This window comes from Python bivittatus, unplaced genomic scaffold, assembly GCF_059951505.1.
Source record: "Python bivittatus isolate LINGU-HERP-01145 unplaced genomic scaffold, Pbiv_v1 ctg000210_np1212, whole genome shotgun sequence".
NCBI classification, from domain to species: Eukaryota; Metazoa; Chordata; class Lepidosauria; order Squamata; family Pythonidae; genus Python; species Python bivittatus.
In genome coordinates this window covers 7,861,979-7,885,393 of record NW_028277053.1, presented here as the reverse complement: position 1 = coordinate 7,885,393, position 23,415 = coordinate 7,861,979, and the positions used below count along the sequence as shown (strand labels likewise).

The 23,415-nt window shown below is 39.6% G+C and overlaps 1 protein-coding gene across 3 annotated transcripts in view; it reads left to right on the top strand.

The window, feature by feature from the left end:
* The window catches only part of ERCC6 (ERCC excision repair 6, chromatin remodeling factor), a 74,767-nt gene that overhangs the window by 38,290 nt on the left and 13,062 nt on the right, over positions 1-23,415 (top strand). For all 3 annotated transcript variants that reach the window (XM_088139410.1, XM_088139411.1, XM_088139412.1), the window contains exons 8-16: positions 3,520-3,655; positions 10,629-10,799; positions 12,608-12,784; positions 14,117-14,233; positions 16,780-16,875; positions 19,674-19,892; positions 20,510-20,620; positions 21,412-21,531; positions 22,605-22,699. In XM_088139410.1, coding sequence (XP_087995536.1) covers positions 3,520-3,655; positions 10,629-10,799; positions 12,608-12,784; positions 14,117-14,233; positions 16,780-16,875; positions 19,674-19,892; positions 20,510-20,620; positions 21,412-21,531; positions 22,605-22,699 — 1,242 coding nt within the window. The remainder of the gene's footprint in view (positions 1-3,519; positions 3,656-10,628; positions 10,800-12,607; positions 12,785-14,116; positions 14,234-16,779; positions 16,876-19,673; positions 19,893-20,509; positions 20,621-21,411; positions 21,532-22,604; positions 22,700-23,415) is intronic.

The window sequence follows — 23,415 nt, the reverse complement described above, 5'->3', positions numbered from 1 at the left end:
GTTAGCATCAGACAATTGTTATTATTCCCCACTTACTAGACATAAAAGGATCTTTGGACATGGTCACAGTTTATAAACAATGTAAGTTTCTGTCTGTCCATTCATTTGTTCAGCAGAGGTTAAAAAGCCCTGTTAAGTGCTTACATGGTCCAGTCCCACCACTTCAATCAGATGTTAATCTAAACATGTAGATCTGGTGGGTACTCTACTAGGTTCTACTCTTTCCATAAATCTCTGCCTCTTCCACTCATCCATCCCATCATTCAATTTAGCTTATGCAAGTCCCTTTATCTGATGTTTCCTCACACCAAACTGGAAAGGGGATTTCTATTTGTTTACAATGCAGGTAGTCCCTGGGTTAAAAACGGCTGGTTTAAGGATGACCCATACAGGTAGTCCCCAGTTTAAGAACAAGTTCCATTCCCAAGGTCTGTCTTTAAGTCGAATTTGTATGTAAGCTGGAACAGTATTATTGTACAATACTATATAAGTGGTATTGCATAATGAACTCAAACCATTGTGTATTTAAGTCAAATCATTGTGTATTTAAGTCAGATTTTGCTACAATAGGCTCCATTCTTAACTATGGGTGGTCTGTATCCTGGTAATTCTTAACCCAGGGTTGACCCATAGTTAAGAATGGAGCCCACTGTAGCAAAATTCGAGTTAAATGCGCAGTGATTTGAGTTCATTATACAATATTACTTATACAGTATTATACAATAATATTGTACCAGCTTACATAGAAACTTGACTTAAGGACAGACCTTGGGAACAGAACTTGTTCTTAAACTGGGGACTACCTGTATTAATCACTCAATCAAGGAGGACTCTGGACAAGGCACAATAAAGTCATACACTAAAAAGCAGAGAGACCCCCAAAACTATGAAAACACCTGGTAAGCAATCGAAAATTTCATAAGCACACAATACCTTCAGTTACCCTAAAAGCCAAAGGTACTGAAACAATACTACTTCAGCAATTTTGTGAAACATCAGTAGGATAGGAGCCATCTGTACCTTCAGGGAGAAGGTACAGTGGGGCAAAAAAGTATTTAGTCAGCCACCAATTGTGCAACTTCTCCCACTTAAAAAGATGAGAGAGGCCTGTAATTTTCATCATAGGTATACCTCAACTATGAGAGACAAAATGGCCCCCCCCATTTTGGGCAATATCAAAACTTCATCTCAATACTTTGTTATATATCCTTTGTTGGCAATGACAGAGGTCAAACGTTTTCTGTAAGTCTTCACAAGGTTTTCACACACTGTTGCTGGTATTTTGGCCCATTCCTCCATGCAGATCTCCTCTAGAACAGTGATGTTTTGGGGCTGTCGCTGGGCAACACGGACTTTCAACTCCCTCCAAAGCTTTTCCATGGGGTTGAGATCTGGAGACTGGCTAGGCCACTCCAGGACCTTGAAATGCTTCTTTCGAAGCCACTCCTTCGTTGCCCGGGCGGTGTGTTTGGGATCATTGTCATGCTGAAAGACCCAGCCACGTTTCATCTTCAATGCCCTTGCTGATGGAAGGAGGTGTTCACTCAAAATCTCACGATACATGGCCCCATTCATTCTTTCCTTTACACGAATCAGTCGTCCTGGTCCCTTTGCAGAAAAACAGCCCCAAAGCATGATGTTTACACCCCATGCTTCACAGTAGGTATGGTGTTCTTTGGATGCAACTCAGCATTCTCTCTCCTCCAAACACGACGAGTTGAGTTTAGACCAAAACGTTCTACTTTGGTTTCATCTGACCATATGAGATTCTCCCAATCCTCTTCTGGATCATCCAAATGCTCTCTAGCAAACTTCAGATGGGCCCAGACATGTACTGGCTTAAGCAGGGGGACACGTCTGGCACTGCAGGATTTGAGTCCCTGGCAGTGTAGTGTGTTACTGATGGTAGCCTTTGTTACTTTGGTCCCAGCTCTCTGCAGGTCATTCACTAGGTCCCCCCGTATGGTTCTGGGATTTTTGCTCACCGTTCTTGTGATCATTTTGACCCCACGGGGTGAGATCTTGCGTGGAGCCCCAGATCGAGGGAGATTATCATTGGTCTTGTATGTCTTCCATTTTCTAATTATTGTTCCCACAGTTGATTTCTTCACACCAAGCTGCTTGCCTATTGCAGATTCAGTCTTCCCAGCCTGGTGCAGGTCTACAATTTTGTTTCTGGTGTCCTTCAACAGCTCTTTAGTCTTGGCCATACTGAAGTTTGGAGTGTGACTGTTTGAGGTTGTGGACAGGTGTCTTTTATACTGATAACAAGGTCAAACAGGTGCCATTACTACAGGTAATGAGTGGAGGACAGAGGTGCCTCTTAAAGAAGTAGTTACAGGTCTGTGAGAGCCAAGCATCTTGCTTGTTTGTAGGTGACCAAATACTTATTTTCCACCATGATTTGCAAATAAATTCTTTAAAAATCAGACAATGTGATTTTCTGGATTTCTTTCCCCATTTTGTGTCTCATAGTTGAGGTATACCTATGATGAAAATTACAGGTCTCTCTCATCTTTTTAAGTGGGAGAACTTGCACAATTGGTGGCTGACTAAATACTTTTTTGCCCCACTGTATCAGATTCTGTTCTGTTCTGTTCTGTTCTATTCTATTCTTTATTTTAGTTACTTGATTTCTAATGCTGCCCACTTATCGTCAACTTAATTCTGGCAAGACGTAATAGCTAATACTCTGAATTGGACCTGGAAGTCTAATGGCAATGAATGCAGCAAATTCAAAATCGGTGTTCTAGCTTGACAGGATTGTAGTCTGACTGAGTGGCAATCAAGTTGCTGACACTGGAGCATCCTGGATGCTTTATCATGAAGGCCTCTTTTTAGGTGTACTAGCAACATTCAAACTCATACTAATACTTCATGGATGAGATACTCTGATTTATAGTGTAATTCTAGCAGAAAAGCAAGTGCCTGTGGTTTTGTGGTGACCTGTCTCCTTGGAAATGGTTACTTTAGCTTTTGGTTTTTGTTTACTTTAAAAGTAAATTCAGTACTGTAATTGGAACCAGAAGCTATTACAAGACAATAATTGTTGTTACATTGTGATTCCTGCCATTTCTGGGTGGTAGTGGGTTAACCTATTCTTATTGGATGTGTCTGTGACATAATACTGGTAAGAGTCTTCATGGTAAGTGCATACTGTACTTACCTTTCTGCTTCAAGACCTCACTAGGCAGCTGCTGTCTATAAAACAATAGTAAAATACAATTTTGCTACGCTGAGCCATAACTTTACCTTTAGGAATGCGTAGTACCCTTCAGTGAGGTCTTTCAGTATACAAATTTTTTAGCAACTTTCTGAAAGGGTGGGCATCAGATATTTTCACTTGTGTGTATCCCCTGAAATATTCAGTGAAGAGTACAATAAGAATGCCCTTTATTTCTGATACATTTGATAAGCAAATTATTTTTTTATACTGTACAAGTGGCCAGTTAATATTTTAGCTTAGATAATGAAAACCTTTTTTTTTTTTAACTCTTATGTTCCTATTCTCTGTTACAGGTTCAGAGGACTGGGTCCAACAGTGATTGTGTGTCCAACCACTGTAATGCATCAGTGGGTGAAAGAGTTCCATATGTGGTGGCCACCATTTAGAGTTGCAATTTTACACGAGACAGGTTCTTATCCTAACAAAAAGGTACCTGTTTTTTCCTTATTCTGTAACTTCAGCCTTTCAAGCTTTCTTTGCATTTATTAAATAATCCCATATAGGAGCAATCCTTATTTATTTCAAATATTGTATCAACATTTTCTGAATGTTACTCATGAATGTTACTCATAATCAGTATTTTAGCTGTTTCTTCTTTTTTCGGAAGGGGGATATGCGTAAAGTTACAGCCCTCTGACCTGGAGGGGGGATTTGCTTTATTTGTGGGGTGCCTTAAGATTCTACATTGCTTTGATGTCATGTCCCATGAGCATGCCATATTAAAGATCACACTGTGGTGTAAGTCAGGCTAGCAGAAACTGCTTTTATAAATCTCTTCCTACTTCATCCTTCCTCACTTCTTCCTAGGGGACTACTATCGCTTAGAAGGCATGTCTCTTTGTTTTCAGTTTCATAGCCTTCAGAAGCTACACAAGAAATAGGGCCATTGTGGAATGTCTTTCCATAGTTTTGGAATGGTGCATTTGCCATCTTTGCTTCAGGCATTCCACTTTGGTCAATGAACTCCTCTATTTTGGCTGCTATTTGGAGTTCTAGTAGTTAGCCCTACCAATATATATTCCACCCTTGCTCCTTCACGTAACAGGAATATAATTGTACCAAGCTTGGTTCTGCCCTCAGTAGATGAACCAGTACTTACTTTCTGGCTATCTGATTCTCAGAGTACATCTGAAGGTAGTAAGTAAGTAAGAGCATATAGAATGAGACCATGAGTTCCATCAGACACTTTACCCCAATCAGGCTTAATAGCTGGTCATCCAGTATTAATGTTTCACTGATGCAATCTGGTGGTAAAAACTGGTAACTTGTGATACCATGGTTGTCCTTATTCTTCGTAATACCCTGCATCCTGGAAGGAGGTTGAGAGATGTTGATAGTCTTTATTCTGCCAGTCTTGCTCTTACCACTAGAATTCTCTGCTCCTAATAGAACCAAGCTCTAATACCTTCTCAATTGGAGGATCAGGCCTGAGGTAGTATAGCACATAGTTTCTTTCCTCTGTTTTGGGAATACCAATTGTCAAATAGGTTTTATTGGGTAAAAAAATTGTTTTAGATGTTGATAAATGGCATATCTGCAATCCACTGCTGTAAATTAGATGTGGGTTTATTCTTCCAGTATTGCATAGTTATTCTGGCAATCACTCATGTGCAGAAACTGACATTCCTTGATGTTGTAATGGATTTCAGCTAATGGGGAACACAGCCAAGAAGAGCATATTAATATATACGTAGCATTTTGCCTAAAATCACTAGAATAGTGCTCAGGATTTTTGTCCAAACTCTGCCAGAAGTAAGACAAGTCCAAACTATGATAATTAATATCCCCATTCCTGGTGTAGTAGTTAAGGTGTTGGATAGGAGCAGGGAGAACCAAACTATAATCTGTCCTCAGCCATGGAAAGTCACTAGGTAACATTGGGCTACTGGTAGTCTTCAGGTTACAATGGCAATTGGGACTGGAATTGCCGTTGCTAAGCGATGTGGTCATAAAGTGTGACATCACGTGACTGCATTGCTTAGCGATGGCAGTCCTGGTTGCTGTCATAACCCCAAGATACACAGGTCATTAAGCAGGAAGGGTGGGAGTCCCAGGTAATGAGTGCAGGGGAGTGAGGGAGGCTGGGGGAGGGCTTGGGAGGCCCAGTGCAGGCTGCGCATGAGTTGAGGGAGGGCCTGGGAGTGCTGGTAGAGGCTGCGGGCAGGTAGGAGCAACTTACCAGAGTGACTTGCAACCTTCCCTGCCGCCTTCCCCGTTGACTTTGCTTGTGGGAAGCTGGTAGGGAAGATTGCAGATGGCAATCACATGACTGTGACTCCCTGCGATGTCGTAATCATGAGCCTGCAATCACATGATTTCAGGGGTGCCGCAATGGCCCAATCTTAAGGGACTGGTCCATTTTTTCAGCATCGCCGTAACTTTGAATGGTTGCTGAACGAATGGACATAAACCAAGGACTACTTGTACTTTCTCTCAGCTCAGCCTACCTCATAGAGTTTTTGTTGTGTGGAAAATAGGAGGAAGCACTATATATGCCATACTGATCACCTTAATGAAAGGTGGAATATAAATCTAATAAATATACTATTTAATGTATCCACAGTCAGAAGGTGATTGCAAACAACTCTTATTAAGTTATCTCTGAAGTGTCCAGTACCCATAAATATGTTAAGATAAAAAGTGAAACAAATATAAGAACAGGATATTCAACAAAACTTTTAAAAAGTTCTATTAGAACTGAATCAGATCAAGATTAATAATATTAAGAAAGGTCCAATTGATCAAGCAGATGTATGGAGTATTTTAGTTGGGATTATCGCATAATACAAGGTTTTCATTGGTTAAAAGGTCCCAATTATTCCTGTAATCCAGTATTTTCTTATATATCTTGCAACTTTAGGTGCATGTATTGACACTGATCCCTGAACGTACAAGGGTCTTAATAATAGCCAGGATTTTAATGGGGTGAAGCAGTACTGTAGTTTGCATGCGGAACTATTCTGAATAGTTCCACATACAAACTACTGAATATTCAGCTGAATTCTGAAATACCTTATTCCAGCCACTGACTGATGTTAAAATTAAAGCCCAGGGATCCACTTTGCCAACCATCCTGTAAAATATATGGTGTGAAAATCTCATGATGTCCTGCTAAATTTTACAGGCTTTACCGTTCGTTTTGATTTCCAAGAAATGTAAAGCATGTCATTAAGGAAGCTCAAGGTTTTACAGGAATCATCGAGCCTAACACTTCTTCCCTCTTATTTGCCATTATCTTGCCTCTCTCCCTTCTGATGGGATGAGCATGGTGTTATGGGACCAGTTGTGGAACAATATTTAATAAAGAAATTAACTCAGCAGAATTGAACTTCCATTTAAGGAGTGGCAGAAAGGGGGAAGTACAAACTGGGAACACATTGTGTAGTCCTCTCCACTGAACCCTGCAAGCCCATTTCCTTTTCAGTATTTAAAAGATTTATGGCAAATTTTACATCACCTTAACCTGAAGTGGAGAAGTGGCCGTGATGAATTGCCTTCCTGTGTTTTCCTTCATTGTCAGCACAACTCCTTGTTTAATAAAGTTTTGGCTTGAAGGAAATTTTAATTAATTACAGCTTCAGTAAAACCTGAGTAGGTCTCTGCTGTGCTGTGCCTACAGTGAATGGCCTTCATGTGCCTGTGTTCCTGCTCCTGTTCTCTCTGCTGCCTGACAGTGTGATTTATGAATGTTGTTTTCTACCACTGCACTGATTGCCCTCTAGGAGGGATTGGTCTCCTGAGCCTCTGTAATAACAGCAGCACTTTCGCAGAACATCTTTTAATGACAACGTTGCAGCAGCCTTCTGTAAGTCAGGATAATTGCAGACGTACCCTATTAATTGCAAAATCTAGGAGAGGTTACATATTTTACAAGCTTTTAATTTGAAATCGCCTGAGATGATTTGTTCTAGGTCTGAGTAGAGATTTCTGTAGTATTCTGCCAGAGACCATTGCCACAGGCCAGGATATAAAGATGCATAAATGTAAGTTGAAAACATAACTGCCTTGGAATTACAGTTTCACTGATGGAGGGTTTAAAAGTGACAAATTTGTTCCCTGAATAAGAGGCCTTGTGGTTTTTGAAGAGACTTACTACCAAAAACACCAGTGATGAGGAATTGGTATTATTTTGTTAACTACTACTTAGATTTCCTCCTTTGGAGACAATGTAATTTACAGAGTGATACTGTGATGCTGAAGAGGTCTTCCAATAAATAAAGCTCGTTAGAAGATTTGTGGCCTGGTCAGCAGATAATGAATTCAGAAGTACAGAGGCTCTCTGAGGTAGAATTTTCAAAGAATCCATTCAGTAATGATTTCTGCAAGCTAGGCCTTTTCTCGTTTTAAAGAGAAGTTTAAATAACGTATTTTTATTAAAAACATTGGTACCCATGTATTTTTTGTTGGGATGCAAACTGCAAATTTTCAGAAATTGCCTTTAAGGCTAATAATAGCAGAAAATAAAAGTATGGTATTTAAACAGGCAGGATGGCCGTCTGTTAAGGATGAAGTAGTAGTGGATTCCACAACTGAGAGGGTTGGACTAGATTGGTCTCTGGAATCCTACAGGTATCTACATTTTCAGCCATCTTTATGTTTAGTAATGGCTTCTCAGTTCTATGTATTTCTCTGTACTGTGTTGTTTCTCTATTGTAACCTTATCTGCTAAAAAGAAAAGCATGAGAAACAAACTTACATTGTTTTGTGGATGGGAAAGAAAGAAAGAATTTGAAGGAAGTATTAGACATCCCTGTTGAGGCAAACAAGTACAGTGGGGCAAAAAAGTATTTAGTCAGCCACCAATTGTGCAAGTTCTCCCACTTAAAAAGATGAGAGAGACCTGTAATTTTCATCATAGGTATACCTCAACTATGAGAGACAAAATGGGGGAAAAAATCCAGAAAATCACATTGTCTGATTTTAAAGAATTTATTTGCAAATCATGGTGGAGAATAAGTATTTGGGATTTAGCTTGGGACTGTAGCTTGGATTTATTTATAATCTCATTTGTTTTTGGAATTGCTGGTCCGGATCTTAATGGTCGGTTTATGCAGTCAAAAAGAATATAAGATGAAGATTACTTAGCTGCACTAATAAGTAGGCAGTTTGGTCTAGCCGTGAAGGCTCCAGGCTAGAAACCAGGAGATGGTGAGTTTGTCCTGCCTTAGGCGTGAAAGCCGGCTGGGTGACTTTGGGCCGTTCACTCTCTCTGAGCCCCACTCACTTCACATGGTTGTTGTGGTGAAAATAGGAGGAGGAAGGAGTATTAGGTATGTTCACCTCCCTGAGTCATATAAAAATAATAAAAGCAGGATAAAAAATCTAAAAAAAAGGGTACTTTTCTTGAAATCAACGACTACTTGACTTGTCTGTTGTAAACTATATGTTTCCATAATTATAGATGTATTTGGACCACCTGCAGTTTTACCACAACCCTGAACCGAAGTGATCCTATAAGAATGAATTTCCAGTTTTGCTTTTTGTGTGCTGTACAGTAGAAGCTCCCCACTGAGTTCTGTGGGGTGCAGCAAGCAAGCTACACTGAGAAAGACTGTGTGCACACACACAAAAATCACCCCGGCTCATGCCGCAAACAGTACTTGAAGCTGGGCAAAGTTAATTCCCTTCTCCCAATATTCCTGGCCCCATTGACTTAATGCTAACAAACTCATAATATATGGTGATGGCAGCAGTCATTCATGAGAGGTGCTATATGTGTATATTGTATACATTCATTTGTCTTTAACCAGCAAATAAGTGAATGCAAATTTACAGTTCTTTTAAATTGGGTCTAACAAATGGGTCATTTTCTGCTCCATTGATAGCGCTGGTTTTCTTCTGTGCCTGAGAATTATTTGTAAATTGAGATTTTTGCTTTCCCAGAAGTCGTCTTTGCCTTAGACTAGCTTTCCTTTGTTGGCCACTCATGTTGCTTCTTCACAAGATTCTGCAATATAATGCCATCTGTCCGCTGTTCAATATACGAAGCACCACACTAAACAGCTGTAAAATGCCCAAGGCATAATCTATGTTGCATCCTCCTTTCTCTGCCTGCCAGCTTTTCTTTGTACTTTTTTCAGTTGTAGTTTGAAAAAAACAATGTATGCCTTTGTGCAATGTGTTTCATCACCAAACCATGGTTAAATGAAACATTACTTCATGCAGAGCCTACTGGGTGTGAATCTTGAGAGGCCCCAGAGCTATGTGCAACTCAAAGGCTTCTCCAGAATCAAATTTTCCTCATGAGAACTTAGGTATGAACTAAAGTGAGATAATAGTTCTGAACTGAAAGAGGATAGGAACAAGGCTGTGGCTGGGATGCAAAATGGTGGAATAGTGTTAAGGCTTATTATTGTCTGTTTAAAGTGGCTTGAGCATGTTGCTTGAGCCACCATCATGTGCATTAGTAGATTAAGGGCAGGTAGAAGCATATTTCTACAACTTCAGTCATGGACCAAGGGAGGTAGAGGATTAGTAGAGCAACAGGCTATTTGAGAAGAAAAGACAAATGTTTCCATGCTGTCCTCCTTTCTGGTTGATCTACCATCTCTTGGCACCTGAGTCATTCTATCAGAGTGCTTTTCAACCTAGTGGTTACTTAATGCCATCTGTTGTCATAGATCATCTTTGCTTAAGGCCCTCTCCATCTGGGCCAGGGTTGAACCTTGTGATGGTCATAGGAACAGACCAGGGATGTGGAAAAGGCAGTCTCGGAGATGGGACTTCAGAATCCAGCCTGAGGTCACTGTTGGGTTAATACTGACTTAATGTTGTCTGTGGAAATGTCCCAAGTTGTTACTGGCCTTGTATGTAGAGCAGGACATGCTTTTTATATTGCATATTTGGTTTTGCAAATGGCCGCTTTGTTAAAGTAATTACCACTGACGTGTACATTCTATATTTCATTTACAATGCCTATTTGTGATATAATTCTTCATGTGGCTGATTCCCCTGTGACTACAGTCCATGTAATGATATGCTATCATCATCATAATCCTTATTATTCTTTAAGATCTCACAAGACTTTGCTTTTAATTTAATATATGGCAACTGTTGAACTGGTTTGATCAGTTTGGTCAGGAGAGCCAGTTTGGTCTAGTGGTTAAGGTACCAGGCTAGAAACCAGGAGACCATGAGTTCTAGTCCCACCTTAGGCTTGAAAGCTGGCTGAGTGACTTTGGGCCAGTCCCTCTCTCTCAGCTCATGGCATCAAGCTCAGGTGACAAGCCGGTTGGTCAATTCCTGTTGCGACCAGTGAATCAATATTTGATTGATCTGGGGGGGAAAAAAGCAGACCCTGCACCAGTAAGAAAAATGCTAGGAAGAAAAAACTGTTGTATTAGTTATACAAGAAAATAATAGACCCTTCACTGTTTAATAATTTTTAAAAAAAACTTTGCAGGTGAAACTGATTCGTGAAATTGCAGCATGCAATGGAATCTTGATAACCTCCTATTCTTCTATTCGCTTGTTACAAGACAACCTCCATAAGTATAATTGGCACTATGTGATTCTAGATGAGGGACATAAAATTCGGAATCCCAATGCTGCAGTTACACTCGCTTGTAAACAGGTATGATTCTTAAAAAAACAGGAAACTTGGATTGTCTTTGATTGTTATTTGCTGCCTGAAAACCCTCCAACTTATTTTCCATTAAATAATATTCAAGCAAGGTATATTTACTATTATATAATTCTTAAAAATAAATATTGTTGTCTGTACATATAAACTTGGCAATTGATTGATTGTAAATATGCCTTGATGTTCTAGACCTACTATAAGTCTTCATATGTTCCATCTTCTGGCATGAGGTATATAATCAAAGGCCGTAGGAAAAGTGAATGTTCTCCTATGTTCTTGCTCTTTCCTTCAGGCTGTCCAACTAACACTTGTATTTATCCATCTTACCTCATTTTATGTCCATCTTTCTTTTCTGAAACCTTTCTGTCCTTCTTTCATTTCCTTCTTCATGCATGACTCTATTCTTCTTTGTGAGCCCTTAAGCAAAACATTGCATAGGTGAGGAATTGAAGAAATAACTTGGCAGTGCATACATTCTGAATAATAATAATAATAATAATAATAATAATAATAATACTGCAAAAGAAAGCAAAGATAGTACCAATAGTTATAAGCGCCTTAGGTACAATCCCAAAACATCTGGAGCACCACTTGAAGACCATCGGCATTGACAAAATCACCATCGGTCAATTGCAAAAGGGAGCTTTACTCAGAACAGATTATATCCTGCGACAATACCTTCAACACCATCAAACACTAACATCTTCCTATCCCAGGTCCTTGGGAAGGACTTGAGAGATAAGTAAAAATGCCAAATCCAGTCTAAACATTTGGCTGACTGTGTGACCAACCATAATAATAATAATTTATTAAACTTGTATGTCCCCATCTCTCAACAATTCCTCCTCCTCCCTTTCACTGCCTTTTCTCTTAATTTTTGGTTTAATTTTTAATATTAGTTTAATTTTTAATTTTAATTTGAGCTTAATTTTCATATCAGCATCCCAGAATTTTTAAGACTTTCAAGTGAACCTACTGTTCTTATTACAAAACGTTTGGGTAATACTGTCAGGTTTCCTTTGATTTTAAATGAAGTAGATGTGTTCCATTTCCCAAATGAGGTTAATGAGTGTAATTAATGAGTTCTGGTAAGCTCACTAATTAAAAATTTGAGCTTGACTCTTTTGAAACCCAACTAGCGCTTGTGACTAATCCTTTTTCAAAGTATATTCAGCATCAACAGTGTTTCCATCCATAACTCTAATTCTATAAAATCCTTTATCTCCCTATTCCTTGCACTGAACAAATTTTTCCTTGTGCTTAAAAAGAGGATCATTAAGGAAATGGGAGAAGGGCAGATGTAAGAGGACTCAGCTATTTTTCCACTATTTCCAGGGATAGTTTTGCCTTATTCAGTGGGGAGCCCAGTGCTTAAGTCACTTTGTATCTTTAACATATTATTTACATTATAGGAAATGTTTTAATTGAAAACATCAAAATAATGTTTTGAATTTGGTTGATTCCCAACCATACTTTTTCTTTTGTTATATGGTCTTGGTCATAGGGAGTTTTTTAATAGCTATAAATTAAGAGAAAATTATTTGCCATGCATGAAATCGTATAGAAGGTAGTGAGATTGAGAGTATTTGAAACATAAACAAAATCTTAGAAAGAATAATCATTTTAAGTGGAGTAATTCTGCCAAATGGTAATAGTGAAAGCTGTCACCATGATTTTAGTCCATTTTAATATTGCACAGCACTTTTGAAGGTACTATACCCGCTAAAATACGATCATTCAAGCAGACCATGTGTCTTTTGGGTTTCAGTGTGACATGGCAGTTTTTCTTCCTGTTGCAGTTCTCCACCCCTCATCGAATCATCTTGTCTGGATCACCTCTGCAAAACAATCTCAAGGAGCTGTGGTCCCTCTTTGATTTTGTATTTCCAGGAAAACTGGGAACACTACCTGTCTTCATGGAGCAGTTTTCTGTTCCCATAACCATGGGAGGATATTCCAATGCCTCTCCAGTTCAGGTAAAGATAAGAATGGTTGTAGCATCAGACCGTTGAAAGTTCTTTGATAGATCTATACAAGACTGGAAACCCTTTATAGACTTTGCTGAAAATGGTTAAAAATGAACTGCTGATTTCGGGAGTAACTGATTAAAAAGGTTTGTTTGTGGAAAAAAGGGAACTGTGTTGTGAATGTGTGAGGGCAGAGATGGTAATTGCTATGCTTGTAACTGCTGCAAAGAAGATTGGATTCTTTTTCTTGCTTTTTTGTTGTTCACTTTTTCTTTTACCCTTTTATAATCTTTTTCTTTTTCTATTTCTTCTATGTTTCTGTAGTTTTTAAAATCTTGGTAAAATCTTTTAATAAAAATTATTTTAAAAAAGAAAGAAAGGAAGCTCTTTTATAGACCTAGCATGTATATCCTCATACAGTCCTTAAACATATCTTAGCAGGCATGTGTCCATTACACAAAAATAAAAAGTTAAAGCATCAGAAAATATGTATCAGAACATTGAAAAAAAAACATAGCTATGTTCAGTGGTGGTACATAACTTATGTCCAGTATAGTAAATATACTTACTTTAATGGAGAAATGGCAGAATAGGGATGTTAGACCATTAAAGGTGAATGAAATTTTATGGATGTGTAAAATGGCAAAAGCCTTTTAAGAGTGCCCCACATGTCCCATGACAGGCCCTGTTTCTGCTTGGTGAGAGGAGACTAGAAGGCAAGGAGGGTGCCATGACTAAAGGATCCTTTTGCTGTCAGGATCTGCTCTGGTTCTTTCTCGAATCAGCCTTTTTCTGCCCTCCATTGCAAAAGTCTTTTACTATTGTTTTTCATTCTTTTCTTTTTCAACATGGAAGTAGACATTTGTTTGCTAAATAGCTTGTTTTACAGCCAGATACCAATGTCTCCCCAATTTCTAATAACTAAGGATTGGTGTATTCTAATCATAGTCTCTCTCATCCATGGATATGCTTTTGTTAAATAGCCTCGACTAATTTTTTGCCTTTTAGGACTGACAGGTAAGCTATTCCAATTCTGCTGCTTAATGTCTGAGGTTGAGAAGAGAGCATCAGAGGACCTTATGAGTCCTCCTTCATCTGACTTGTGCTCAGTTTCCTAACCCTGGGCTTTCAAACTCTGGCAACATCTGTGATCAATGGAGCTAGGGGCATATCCCTCGGGTGCAAAGTGACTCATATCACTTCTGTTCCTTTGGTACTAGGTTTTGATTGTTTGGTTTTTGGTAAAGAAATATATAAATTATTTCCCCATCATTTTCATGCTGTAATTAAAAAGAATGAGAAATACATAGTAAATGCATTGGCATTTTTTTTCTCCCAAAGGTAAAAACGGCATACAAGTGTGCATGTATTTTACGGGATACAATTAACCCCTACCTGCTGCGCAGAATGAAGGCAGACGTTCGGATGAGCCTCTCCTTACCGGATAAAAATGAGCAGGTATCTTCAATTGCATAATTTCCCTGTTCACATGTTAACGTTTCTCAGAGACAGACTTTTCATATGAAGAAGTGCTTTGAGCAACACATCACTGGAAGGAGAAAGGTACTTATGGTACATAACCTCTCATCCTGAGGAAAAGGAGGCACAGCTCACTTTCATTTGGTCAGATGGTTACTTGGGGGGAATATGAAGCCACATATGATTTAATGACATTTTGGTCCAGCAGAATAAAGCATTACTTCTTTATTTCCAACTTTAAATTTAAGAAGTTGAAATGAGATCAGATCTTAGATAGACAGGTTGCCCCTTGTTCAAGTAGATAATAATCCTGGAAATAAATCTTTGTTGAAAGATGTCAGCATGTATCATTGAATTAGAATGTATAGTGCTGTTATTTATGTAGCATGAATTATTTTGCAGACACCCCCAAGAAATCATGGTTTTTCTTACCCATTCTGGTTATATTCGCTCCTACCACCCAGTAAATGCATACCCCTTTGCAGCACGATGGAACCCAGTCATAGAATAAGACACAGAGCTTGCCCTGGCATTTCTCAGAGTCAACTTTTTGAACTTTACCATCCCTGGCCAAACAGTATGTTTCAGTGAATTTGTAGGGGAGCAGAAACTCCTACACAGTACAGAGTTGGATGTGACATCTTTCAGAAAATTTGAACCCCTGCATAATATTTATGCGCTCCTTTTTGGCTTTGGATTTGCAGTTCTGCACTTCCTTACATTCCAGGCAGTCACTCCTGCTGTAAGTTTCCATTATTTCCATTATTTCTTCTGGATGACAGCCGACTCAGGCTCCTTAGGTCACTCTCCAAAGGAGAAAAAAAAAATAGTTCCAAGATGAGGAACAAAGATTTATATGATCTGCTACCCAAGGAATAGATCCACTGACAAACATTTATGGGAGAGATGGAGCAAAACCCATACCCAGTTCTTGGGGAATGCTCTAGAAGAGCCACACTGGACAGTAACAACCCTGATCTTAAATCTGCTGCACATCAAAACAAGTTATAGAGCTGGAACTTCCTGTTCAGTGCAGGAATCGAAATTAAATCTCAGACTATCAAATTGCTCTTAGGATTTTTTTCCCTAACATTCAGTTGGAATCTGCCTTCCTGTAACATAAATCTATTAGTATTTTTAAATTATACTTCTATTGAAAAAAAATACCCTTTTCTACAACTGCATCACATTGCTGGTTCATATTCAGCTGATTATAATCAGCTACTTTTTCACAAGTACTGTTGCAAGCCAGGTATTGTGCAACAGCTTTCTAGCATAGCCTCTGTCTCTGCAACAGCTAAACCATTTGTTGTACATTGAAAGCAGAGTTAACCAAATAAGGATAAAGAGCTGTTCCAGTACAGGTAAAAAGAAAATTAATGGTCCCCTTATTTAATAGCCTTCTCCTTGTAGTCTTCCTCAGGCCTCCCCAGTCACTGCCTAGACCTAGGAATGATGAAGGCCCAGGCAGAGAATGAGCCTCAGCTAGAGGAAAATACAAAACAATCTGTGTCACAGCTAACCACATAGAATATCAGCTTCATTAATGGACTGTTCCACATCCATTCAATCAGGGATATCACACCTATACAGGACATTAAACAGAGGCTTAGCCTATGATTTTTAATCCCTGATTCATATTTTGGTGCTTAACCTGAATTATTACCTATGTCAACTCAGTCTGACCAAGAAACTCTGTGGTCCTGATTCAACTAGAAATGCAAAAATGGCATCATAGACATTGCACAAAATCTTCACCTGTCTACTCTGAGAAATCTATGCCAAAACCTTCTAAGGAGGCAGATACTAACCAACAGTTTGCTAGCACAAAGTCAAAGCACACCAAGCCAGACACAGCATATTCCTTCTGCTTCAGAGAATTTAATATTTATTCCAAACATAATGATAAAATCCTCCATGGCCTCTCCTGGACCTATCTTCTGATATGTGGTTTTGACCCATTTAAATTCTCCTTTATCTTTACAATCTGCTACCTAATATCTGGGAAACGTTTACAGTGCATAGTGAATGCTTATCAGGAGTATGTTATGGCAGAGGAAGAATGTTCAGTTTATAACTCACTTTTCTATTCCAGTGAATACTTAAGGTAGTTAAGTTTAAGAACATATGTTAAAATTAAAATACTGATGTCCTGAAAATCGAGAAATCTGTAGTGATATTTGAGAATTACATCTGTCTGTAGGAGATTGCCATATTGCTTGGTAGAGCATTCTGATATTCATAGACAGGGGAACTCATCTCACAAACTGAAATTAATTAAAAGTTATGCTTGCAGATAAAGTGTGATTACATTCTGCATGATGGGCATGACATATTGTGAGTTTTAATAGATAAGCCAAGGAGCTTGGAAATTCACCATGGAGATGCTAATCCCAGTAATGAAAGCCACATTTATTTTAATTCATAAGTTGTAAAATCTTTGGGAGAAGATTTCTATTTGTCATTTTATTGCTTTATTTATGGTATTATGTAAGTATAATAACTTCTTCAATGTCTCTGTTTAGGTATTATTTTGTCGCTTGACAGATGAACAGCTACAACTTTACAAAAAATTTATTGATTCCAAAGAAGTCTATCAGATTCTCAATAGAGAAATGCAGGTAAAATGCAATAAAGAAATCAATTAGGAGGTTACTGAAAGAAAATATTATTGCCATTTGAAATAGAATAAATTAAAGGCAAAGATTGAAGAAAAAGAAAATCTAACTAGTTTAAACTAACACCATTCACTGCCACCTCTGCTTACCTTTCTATCCTTTTCATTTGGGGTTCAGGCCTGGGCATGGGACATCAGTTGCATTGGTTGCTCTCAATAGATAATCTACAGCAGGATTTGGATATGAGTAGTGTGACCTTTGTACTGCTTAATCTCTTGGTGACCTTGGAGTGTCCCTCTAAATCTCCAGGAAGGGTTGGGGATAGAGGGCACTGTTCTGCACTCCTTCCTGAGTGGAAATTCCAGTCAGTATCTAGAGGAGGAGAGGCTGGACTCCAATATTAGGTATCGAAGGGCTCAAATCTCTCCCTACTTTAAACAACATCTACATGAAGTCACTGGGGAAGATCATCTGGCAATATGGGGTGCACTATCATTAATATGCTAATGATCCCCAGCTGTATATCTCTATTAAAACTGAATGTATCATGCTGTAGAAGTCTTGATGTGATATCTGGAGGCTGTGAGGATCTGGATGAGGAGAAAGAGGTTAATACTGATATCTAGCAAGACAGGGTGGCTGCTAATTCAAAAGCCAGCTGATTCCAGTATGGTGCCATCTTTGCTTCTAGGCAGGATCATGTTATCCCAAAAGCAACAGATCTGCATTTGGAGGTTCTTCTCAATTCATAGCAGTTAGAAGCCATGAGCAAGAGAACATTTGCCAGCTGCAGCTAATTACTCAGTATTATGCCAATATTGCAAAAAACACATTGGTTGTTAGTGTAGGGAGCCATGGAAATGATCTTGGAGAAGCCATCCAGAAGTGGTTAGGACAACAACAGGTGCAGAAGAATGTGTTAAGCCCAGGGAGGCAAGAAAGTATTTAAAAAAGACTGAGGCAGGCTCTCTCTGACTCCCTGGGGTATCAGAGGGAGGGAAAGGAAAACACAGATTTGCAAGATCATGTTACTGTAGTCTATGTCAAAGTACAATTCTAGACTGTGGAGTCAGCTTCCTGATCTGGTCTACCTCATAGGGCTAACAGTTTGGATTGTATCAAAGTGCTAGTTACATCCTGTTAAGTTCTATATAATTTGGGCCAGGGATTATTTTCAGAACCATCTACTCTACGTAGAATCTGCCCATCCATCACCCCATGTCTGCGACAGGAAGGAGTTCAGAGGCTAGCATTCTCTGATGGGGGCTCCTTCTTGTGTGTAGTAACTTCCCCCTGAGATGAGAGCAGCACCTTTTTGATGTTTTGGAAACTGGTAAAGACCTGATTGTCTTTTAGAGACTTCAGGGAGCTGAGGCGAACGATGAGTATGTTACCATGGAATGAGTGATGGGCACTTGGTAAAAGTATTATTGTATTCACTGTGCATTTTTGTATTTTTGCTTTGATATGTATTTTTATTGGTTATTTTCTTATATACTATGGTGACAACGATGTGTGTCAAAATATTTAAAGCCACTTAGATTTGTTTAATTTAAGTGACATAAAAGAATCAATCAGTGCCTTTGGCTGCCCATGTCTCCAGTGAAGCTTTGGGCAGTGAACAGAATAAGAACAGCATCAATCCATAAAACTCCAAAAAGGAAACCAACCCCCCCCCCCCAAGTTGAAGCTCCTCAGAAAAATCTCAGATCATACACAATGTGTATGCACACATTCCAGAGCTCTTAGGGGAAGAGCCAGTAAGGATCCGAAAGACCAGCAGGACTGGGGCCACCCTTACAGTATCAATATAAATAAGACAAAATAAGTAAACCATAACTGATTTCACCAAGACAACATAACAATTTATACGCTGCTTTAAGTACAGCGGTGAGAGAAAGATTGTGAACTATCAGTAATCCTGTAATGTGTGACCTACCATGTGATCTGAGCTTCATCTTAAAAATAGAGGATGATATTTTGATTAAACAGATCACATCCAAAACAGTGGACTGTGTCGATATACTTCTTACATTCACCATAAACATTTCTTACATTTTTATTCATAAATGCATTGAACCACGTGGATATCCTGTGTCCTTGTCTTATTTCCTGCTCAGTGTTGATCCATTGATAAAGCCTTCCATTCTCATGCATACAAATATGCAGCACACTTGCTTTTTCACATTCGTATAATGTACACATTTTATATATATACATTTCTGAGAAGCCTTATATGTATATACATAATTTTTGCTTTGCTTCCTTTTTTTCTTTTGTTGGTTTTTTTCTTTCTTTCTTTTTTCTGTTCTGTTTTATTAAATGAATAAAGCCAGAAAAAGATTATACATTCCTCAGTGACCTGCTAAAAAGCAAAAAATCTGGTCTGTGCATCCTTTGCCCTGAATAAAGCCAAACTGCCCTTCTCAGATTTTGCTCCTCTCTCATCTACCCTTTCAGTCAGACCTCTTGCCAAGCCCACTTAACAATGAATCCCTCTATGCTTTTTACATTCACTCTTGCCACTTTTTCCTTGTGTAAGGAACAGGCATTCTTTCCCTCATATGCAGACCATCTTTCAGGCACATTTCATAATCTAGTTAAAAGCGTGCGTGCGCGCACGCTCTCTCTCTCTCTGTATGTGAGTTCAAAACTTACTCAGAAACTCTGCGGGAGTCAGGTTTCCCCATTGACTTTGCCTTTCAGAACTGTTTTCAGCATAATCATTTATAAATTGGTTTATGATTCTGTTCATCAGATGCTTCCTAATAGGATTTTGTTTGGCTATGTTTTCTATGTAGATTTTCCCAGGACTTCTATCCCTAAGAAAAATTTGCAACCATCCAGACATCTTTTCTGGTGGACCTAAGATTTTGAAGGGTACACCTGATGAAGACTTAAAAGAAGAAGATCAGTTTGGATTCTGGAAACATTCTGGGAAAATGATAGTCGTAGAGTCTCTGCTGAAAATATGGCATAAACAGGGCCACAGAGTGCTACTGTTTACTCAGTCTAGGCAGGTAAGGATATCAGAAGCATGCTGAATATCTGCTGAGACGTTGCTGTAAATTGGAAGCTGGTTTGCAACAGTATACATTCATTGGAATAAACCAGGAATGGCCTTCTGGAACTTGATGGACTATATTTCCCAGCAACCCCTGCCAATATAGCCAGTGATGAATTCTAGAAGTGACAGTTTAGCAACATTTGCCAGGCTATAGTTTCCCAGGGAAGATCGTCATTCCTTGCTGGATAGTTCAAGCCATTATTCCTGTCCATTTGCAGGTGTGCTTTAAATCAAACCTTGCTACTCCTTGTAATAGCATTTCCTTCAGTATTTCCAAGTTGTAACTATACCATTTTTGGACTCAAATCTTCATTTTTATTCTTTAGTAAATTCTACATTAAACTAAATGAGTGCAGAAATATGCTGATGAGGATTACTCCCCACATTGTTCATTAGGGATGTGTGGATGGACACATCTTTTATACAGGAGCTTAATGTAGGCATTCAGCTTTGTGAAGCTTAAATGCTGCCTTTTGTTAAATGTGGGGTAAATATCCCCTGTAATCTATGCTGCTAGAGATTATAACAAGATAGCCCTGTTTAGCAAGATTTTTTTCTTCAATGCTGCAGATGCTGCGCATCCTTGAAGTGTTTTTGAAGCAAAGAAACTATTCCTATCTCAAAATGGATGGCACCACAACAGTTGCCTCAAGACAGCCTCTTATTATGAGATTCAATGAGGTGAGAAAGTCTTGGTAAGGCATAAGATGCCTGGTCCTCATTGGGGAAGCATAAGTTTCGTATATGTTCGATAAGGGTTAACAACAAAAGAGCAATGCCCAAAACGTACCAATTAACAGCAGATGCATAGAGCTATAAGATTTGCTAGGTTCCACATTCCAAACACCTTATGCTTAAAATTCCTCAAACGCTGGTCTGCTTCAGATGATGCTCTTATTTTTTCCTTCTTGCTTCATCTTAAGTGTACTTTCTGAACTTATTCCTTCCATTTGGAAATTCCCTGGAGTGGATTAAATCAGATTTTGCAATTCAGGTGGAAGAGTGATTATGGGAAAGGTTGCTGTTGTCCTCATTTACAGTGTTTGCTGAACAAAATGTCAGTGCTGAGGATTCAGGCAAACTTTCTTTAGAAAGCTGTCAACTACTGAAGTGTGATTTTATTTGAGTTACTTTGGAACGAGGTGATAGTTTCTGTTGGCCTGAACTCACCATCAAGACTCTCAAATTGCAGACAGTTGTATGATAGGTCTTTCCTGCTATATAACCATATTAAAGGTTTCTGCCCTTTTTTCTCTAGGTTTGTCTCATGCAATCCATTATTGAAATAAGGCAATATTTATGGGTATTGATTGCTTCCATGGTCAAGGGCAATAAAATTACATAACATGAAAACATGGATGCCCCCTGCCCCCAAGTTTAAAATGAAATGTAAGACTCACCTGTTGCTAGTATTACATTTCTTGAGATAGCGAGATGGATTACTTAAAACTTTTCCTTGCATATCTTTATAGGATGCGTCCATATTTGTCTTTCTTCTTACTACTCGAGTTGGTGGGCTTGGTATTAACCTAACAGGTGCAGACAGAGTGATCATCTATGACCCTGACTGGAATCCCAGCACAGACACTCAGGTAGGTTCACTGGAAAAGAACTGTACATTTAATAAAAGCATGTTTTCATTGAGTCAGATTATTTTGTGTACAGTGTTCAGTAAAGCCCCAGATTCAGGATACAGTGGTACCTCTACTTATGAACTTAATCCGTTCCGTGACTGATCGCAAGTCAAGTTGGTCGCAAGTTGAGATAAATTTTCCCATAAGGTTCAATGTAAATACGGTTAATCCATTCCGCCCACCGAATTTGGTCGCACCCCGAAGCAAATTTTCCCATAAGGTTCAATGTAATTACCGTTAATCCGTTCTGGCATCTGCGGACCACGCGTCAGGGGCGGCAAAATGCCCACGTGGCGGGACGGCAAAACGCCCGCACGTCGGGTGGAAAAGCACCTGCGCACCGCACGGCGGGGGGCAAAACACCCGCGTGTCGGGCAGAAAAGCGCCCGCACGCTGTGCGTCGGGCGGAAAAGCGCCCGTGCACCACGCGTCGGGCGCAGCGGGGCGGCAAAACGCCTGTGCACCGCGTGGCGGGGCAGAAAAACGCCCGCGGACCACGTGTCAGGACGGAAAAATGGCCGCGGACCACGTGTCAGGGTGGAAAAATGGCCGTACCTCAAGGCAGAGTTCGCACATCGAGGTAAATTTTTGGGGGCGGAGCTGGTCGTATCTCAAAAATTTTGTACGTAGGGGCGTTCGTAAGTAGAGGTACCGCTGTATTTAATTGCTATTTCTTGTATGTTAATGGCAAGAGGCCAAACTCCACATTGCATCAAAATTGCTTGCCTTGAACTGGCTTGGTCTCATCCTTTCAATAAAGCAGGCAGAGGGGCCCTTGCAGAGAGGTATTTTTGCCCTGGTCTTATTCTCATGCCGAAAGTTATCCTATGTCTGCTCTGCACCCTGAGAGATAACTAGCATCTGAGGGTTTAGCAGGAAAACAAGTGTTGGGGGCCACCGTGGGAGGATGGCCAGAAAGTTGGGATGAGTATTAAGAGCTTTGGTAACAGTGTTTACTCCAGCAGTAAGACTACCTTGTCCTTCTGTACTGTCTGAAAAGGTTATTTGCAAAGCAGATATTTGTGTTCTAGGCTCGAGAACGTGCATGGAGGATTGGCCAGACAAGAAACGTGACTGTATACCGACTTCTTACTGCAGGTACTATTGAAGAAAAGATTTACCACAGGTCAGTGTGATGTTGCTACTGTGTTCATTTGCTGCTGTTCTACCAGATGCAAGTTTAAGCTGCAGGATTTACTTATTCCCTTTACATTCATCTTCTCCTCCTTTTGTCCTGATGTCACTTCAGGTGGTATACCGGGGATTTCCAAATGATCTCCCATCCATATACCAATCTGCTCCGGGCCTCCTTAGCTGCAGTCTGTATGCTGTATTATGTCCCTTCAAACCATGCTCTGAGCATGGTTATTTTGGAAGTAAACTTGGGATGATGCTACAACTGTCCTTTTTTTTAGTATAGTTTAGTTTGGGAAGGGGATCCCAAACAGACAAAAGATTTGAGTGATTTTGAGGGGAGGGGGCTTTTTCAGTAGCTTTTGAACACAACAGTGGAGTTGCATTCCGGGAGGGAAAGAAGGATAACTTGGTCCCCCCCCATCCCTCTTGACTTGGCAAGCTACCTTTCTTCTGCCAAAGCCATTTTAGCATCTTACAGTGTGCCCTGCCCTATCCGTCCCCAGGGCCTGAGAATCATCCACAGATGGCACAGTGAAAACCATGCTGAAGAAGCTCTGGTCCTTAAGACGTGAATGGAGTCTCTCCTGGGCCAGTGATGTGCTTCTCTGGTCTCACACACAGCATTCCACTCAGGAAGGGTGAATTCTGCTGTGGAAGCAAAGTTCCACTCGGTGCTTTTCATTCTTATGAAGCCAAATGTGTTCA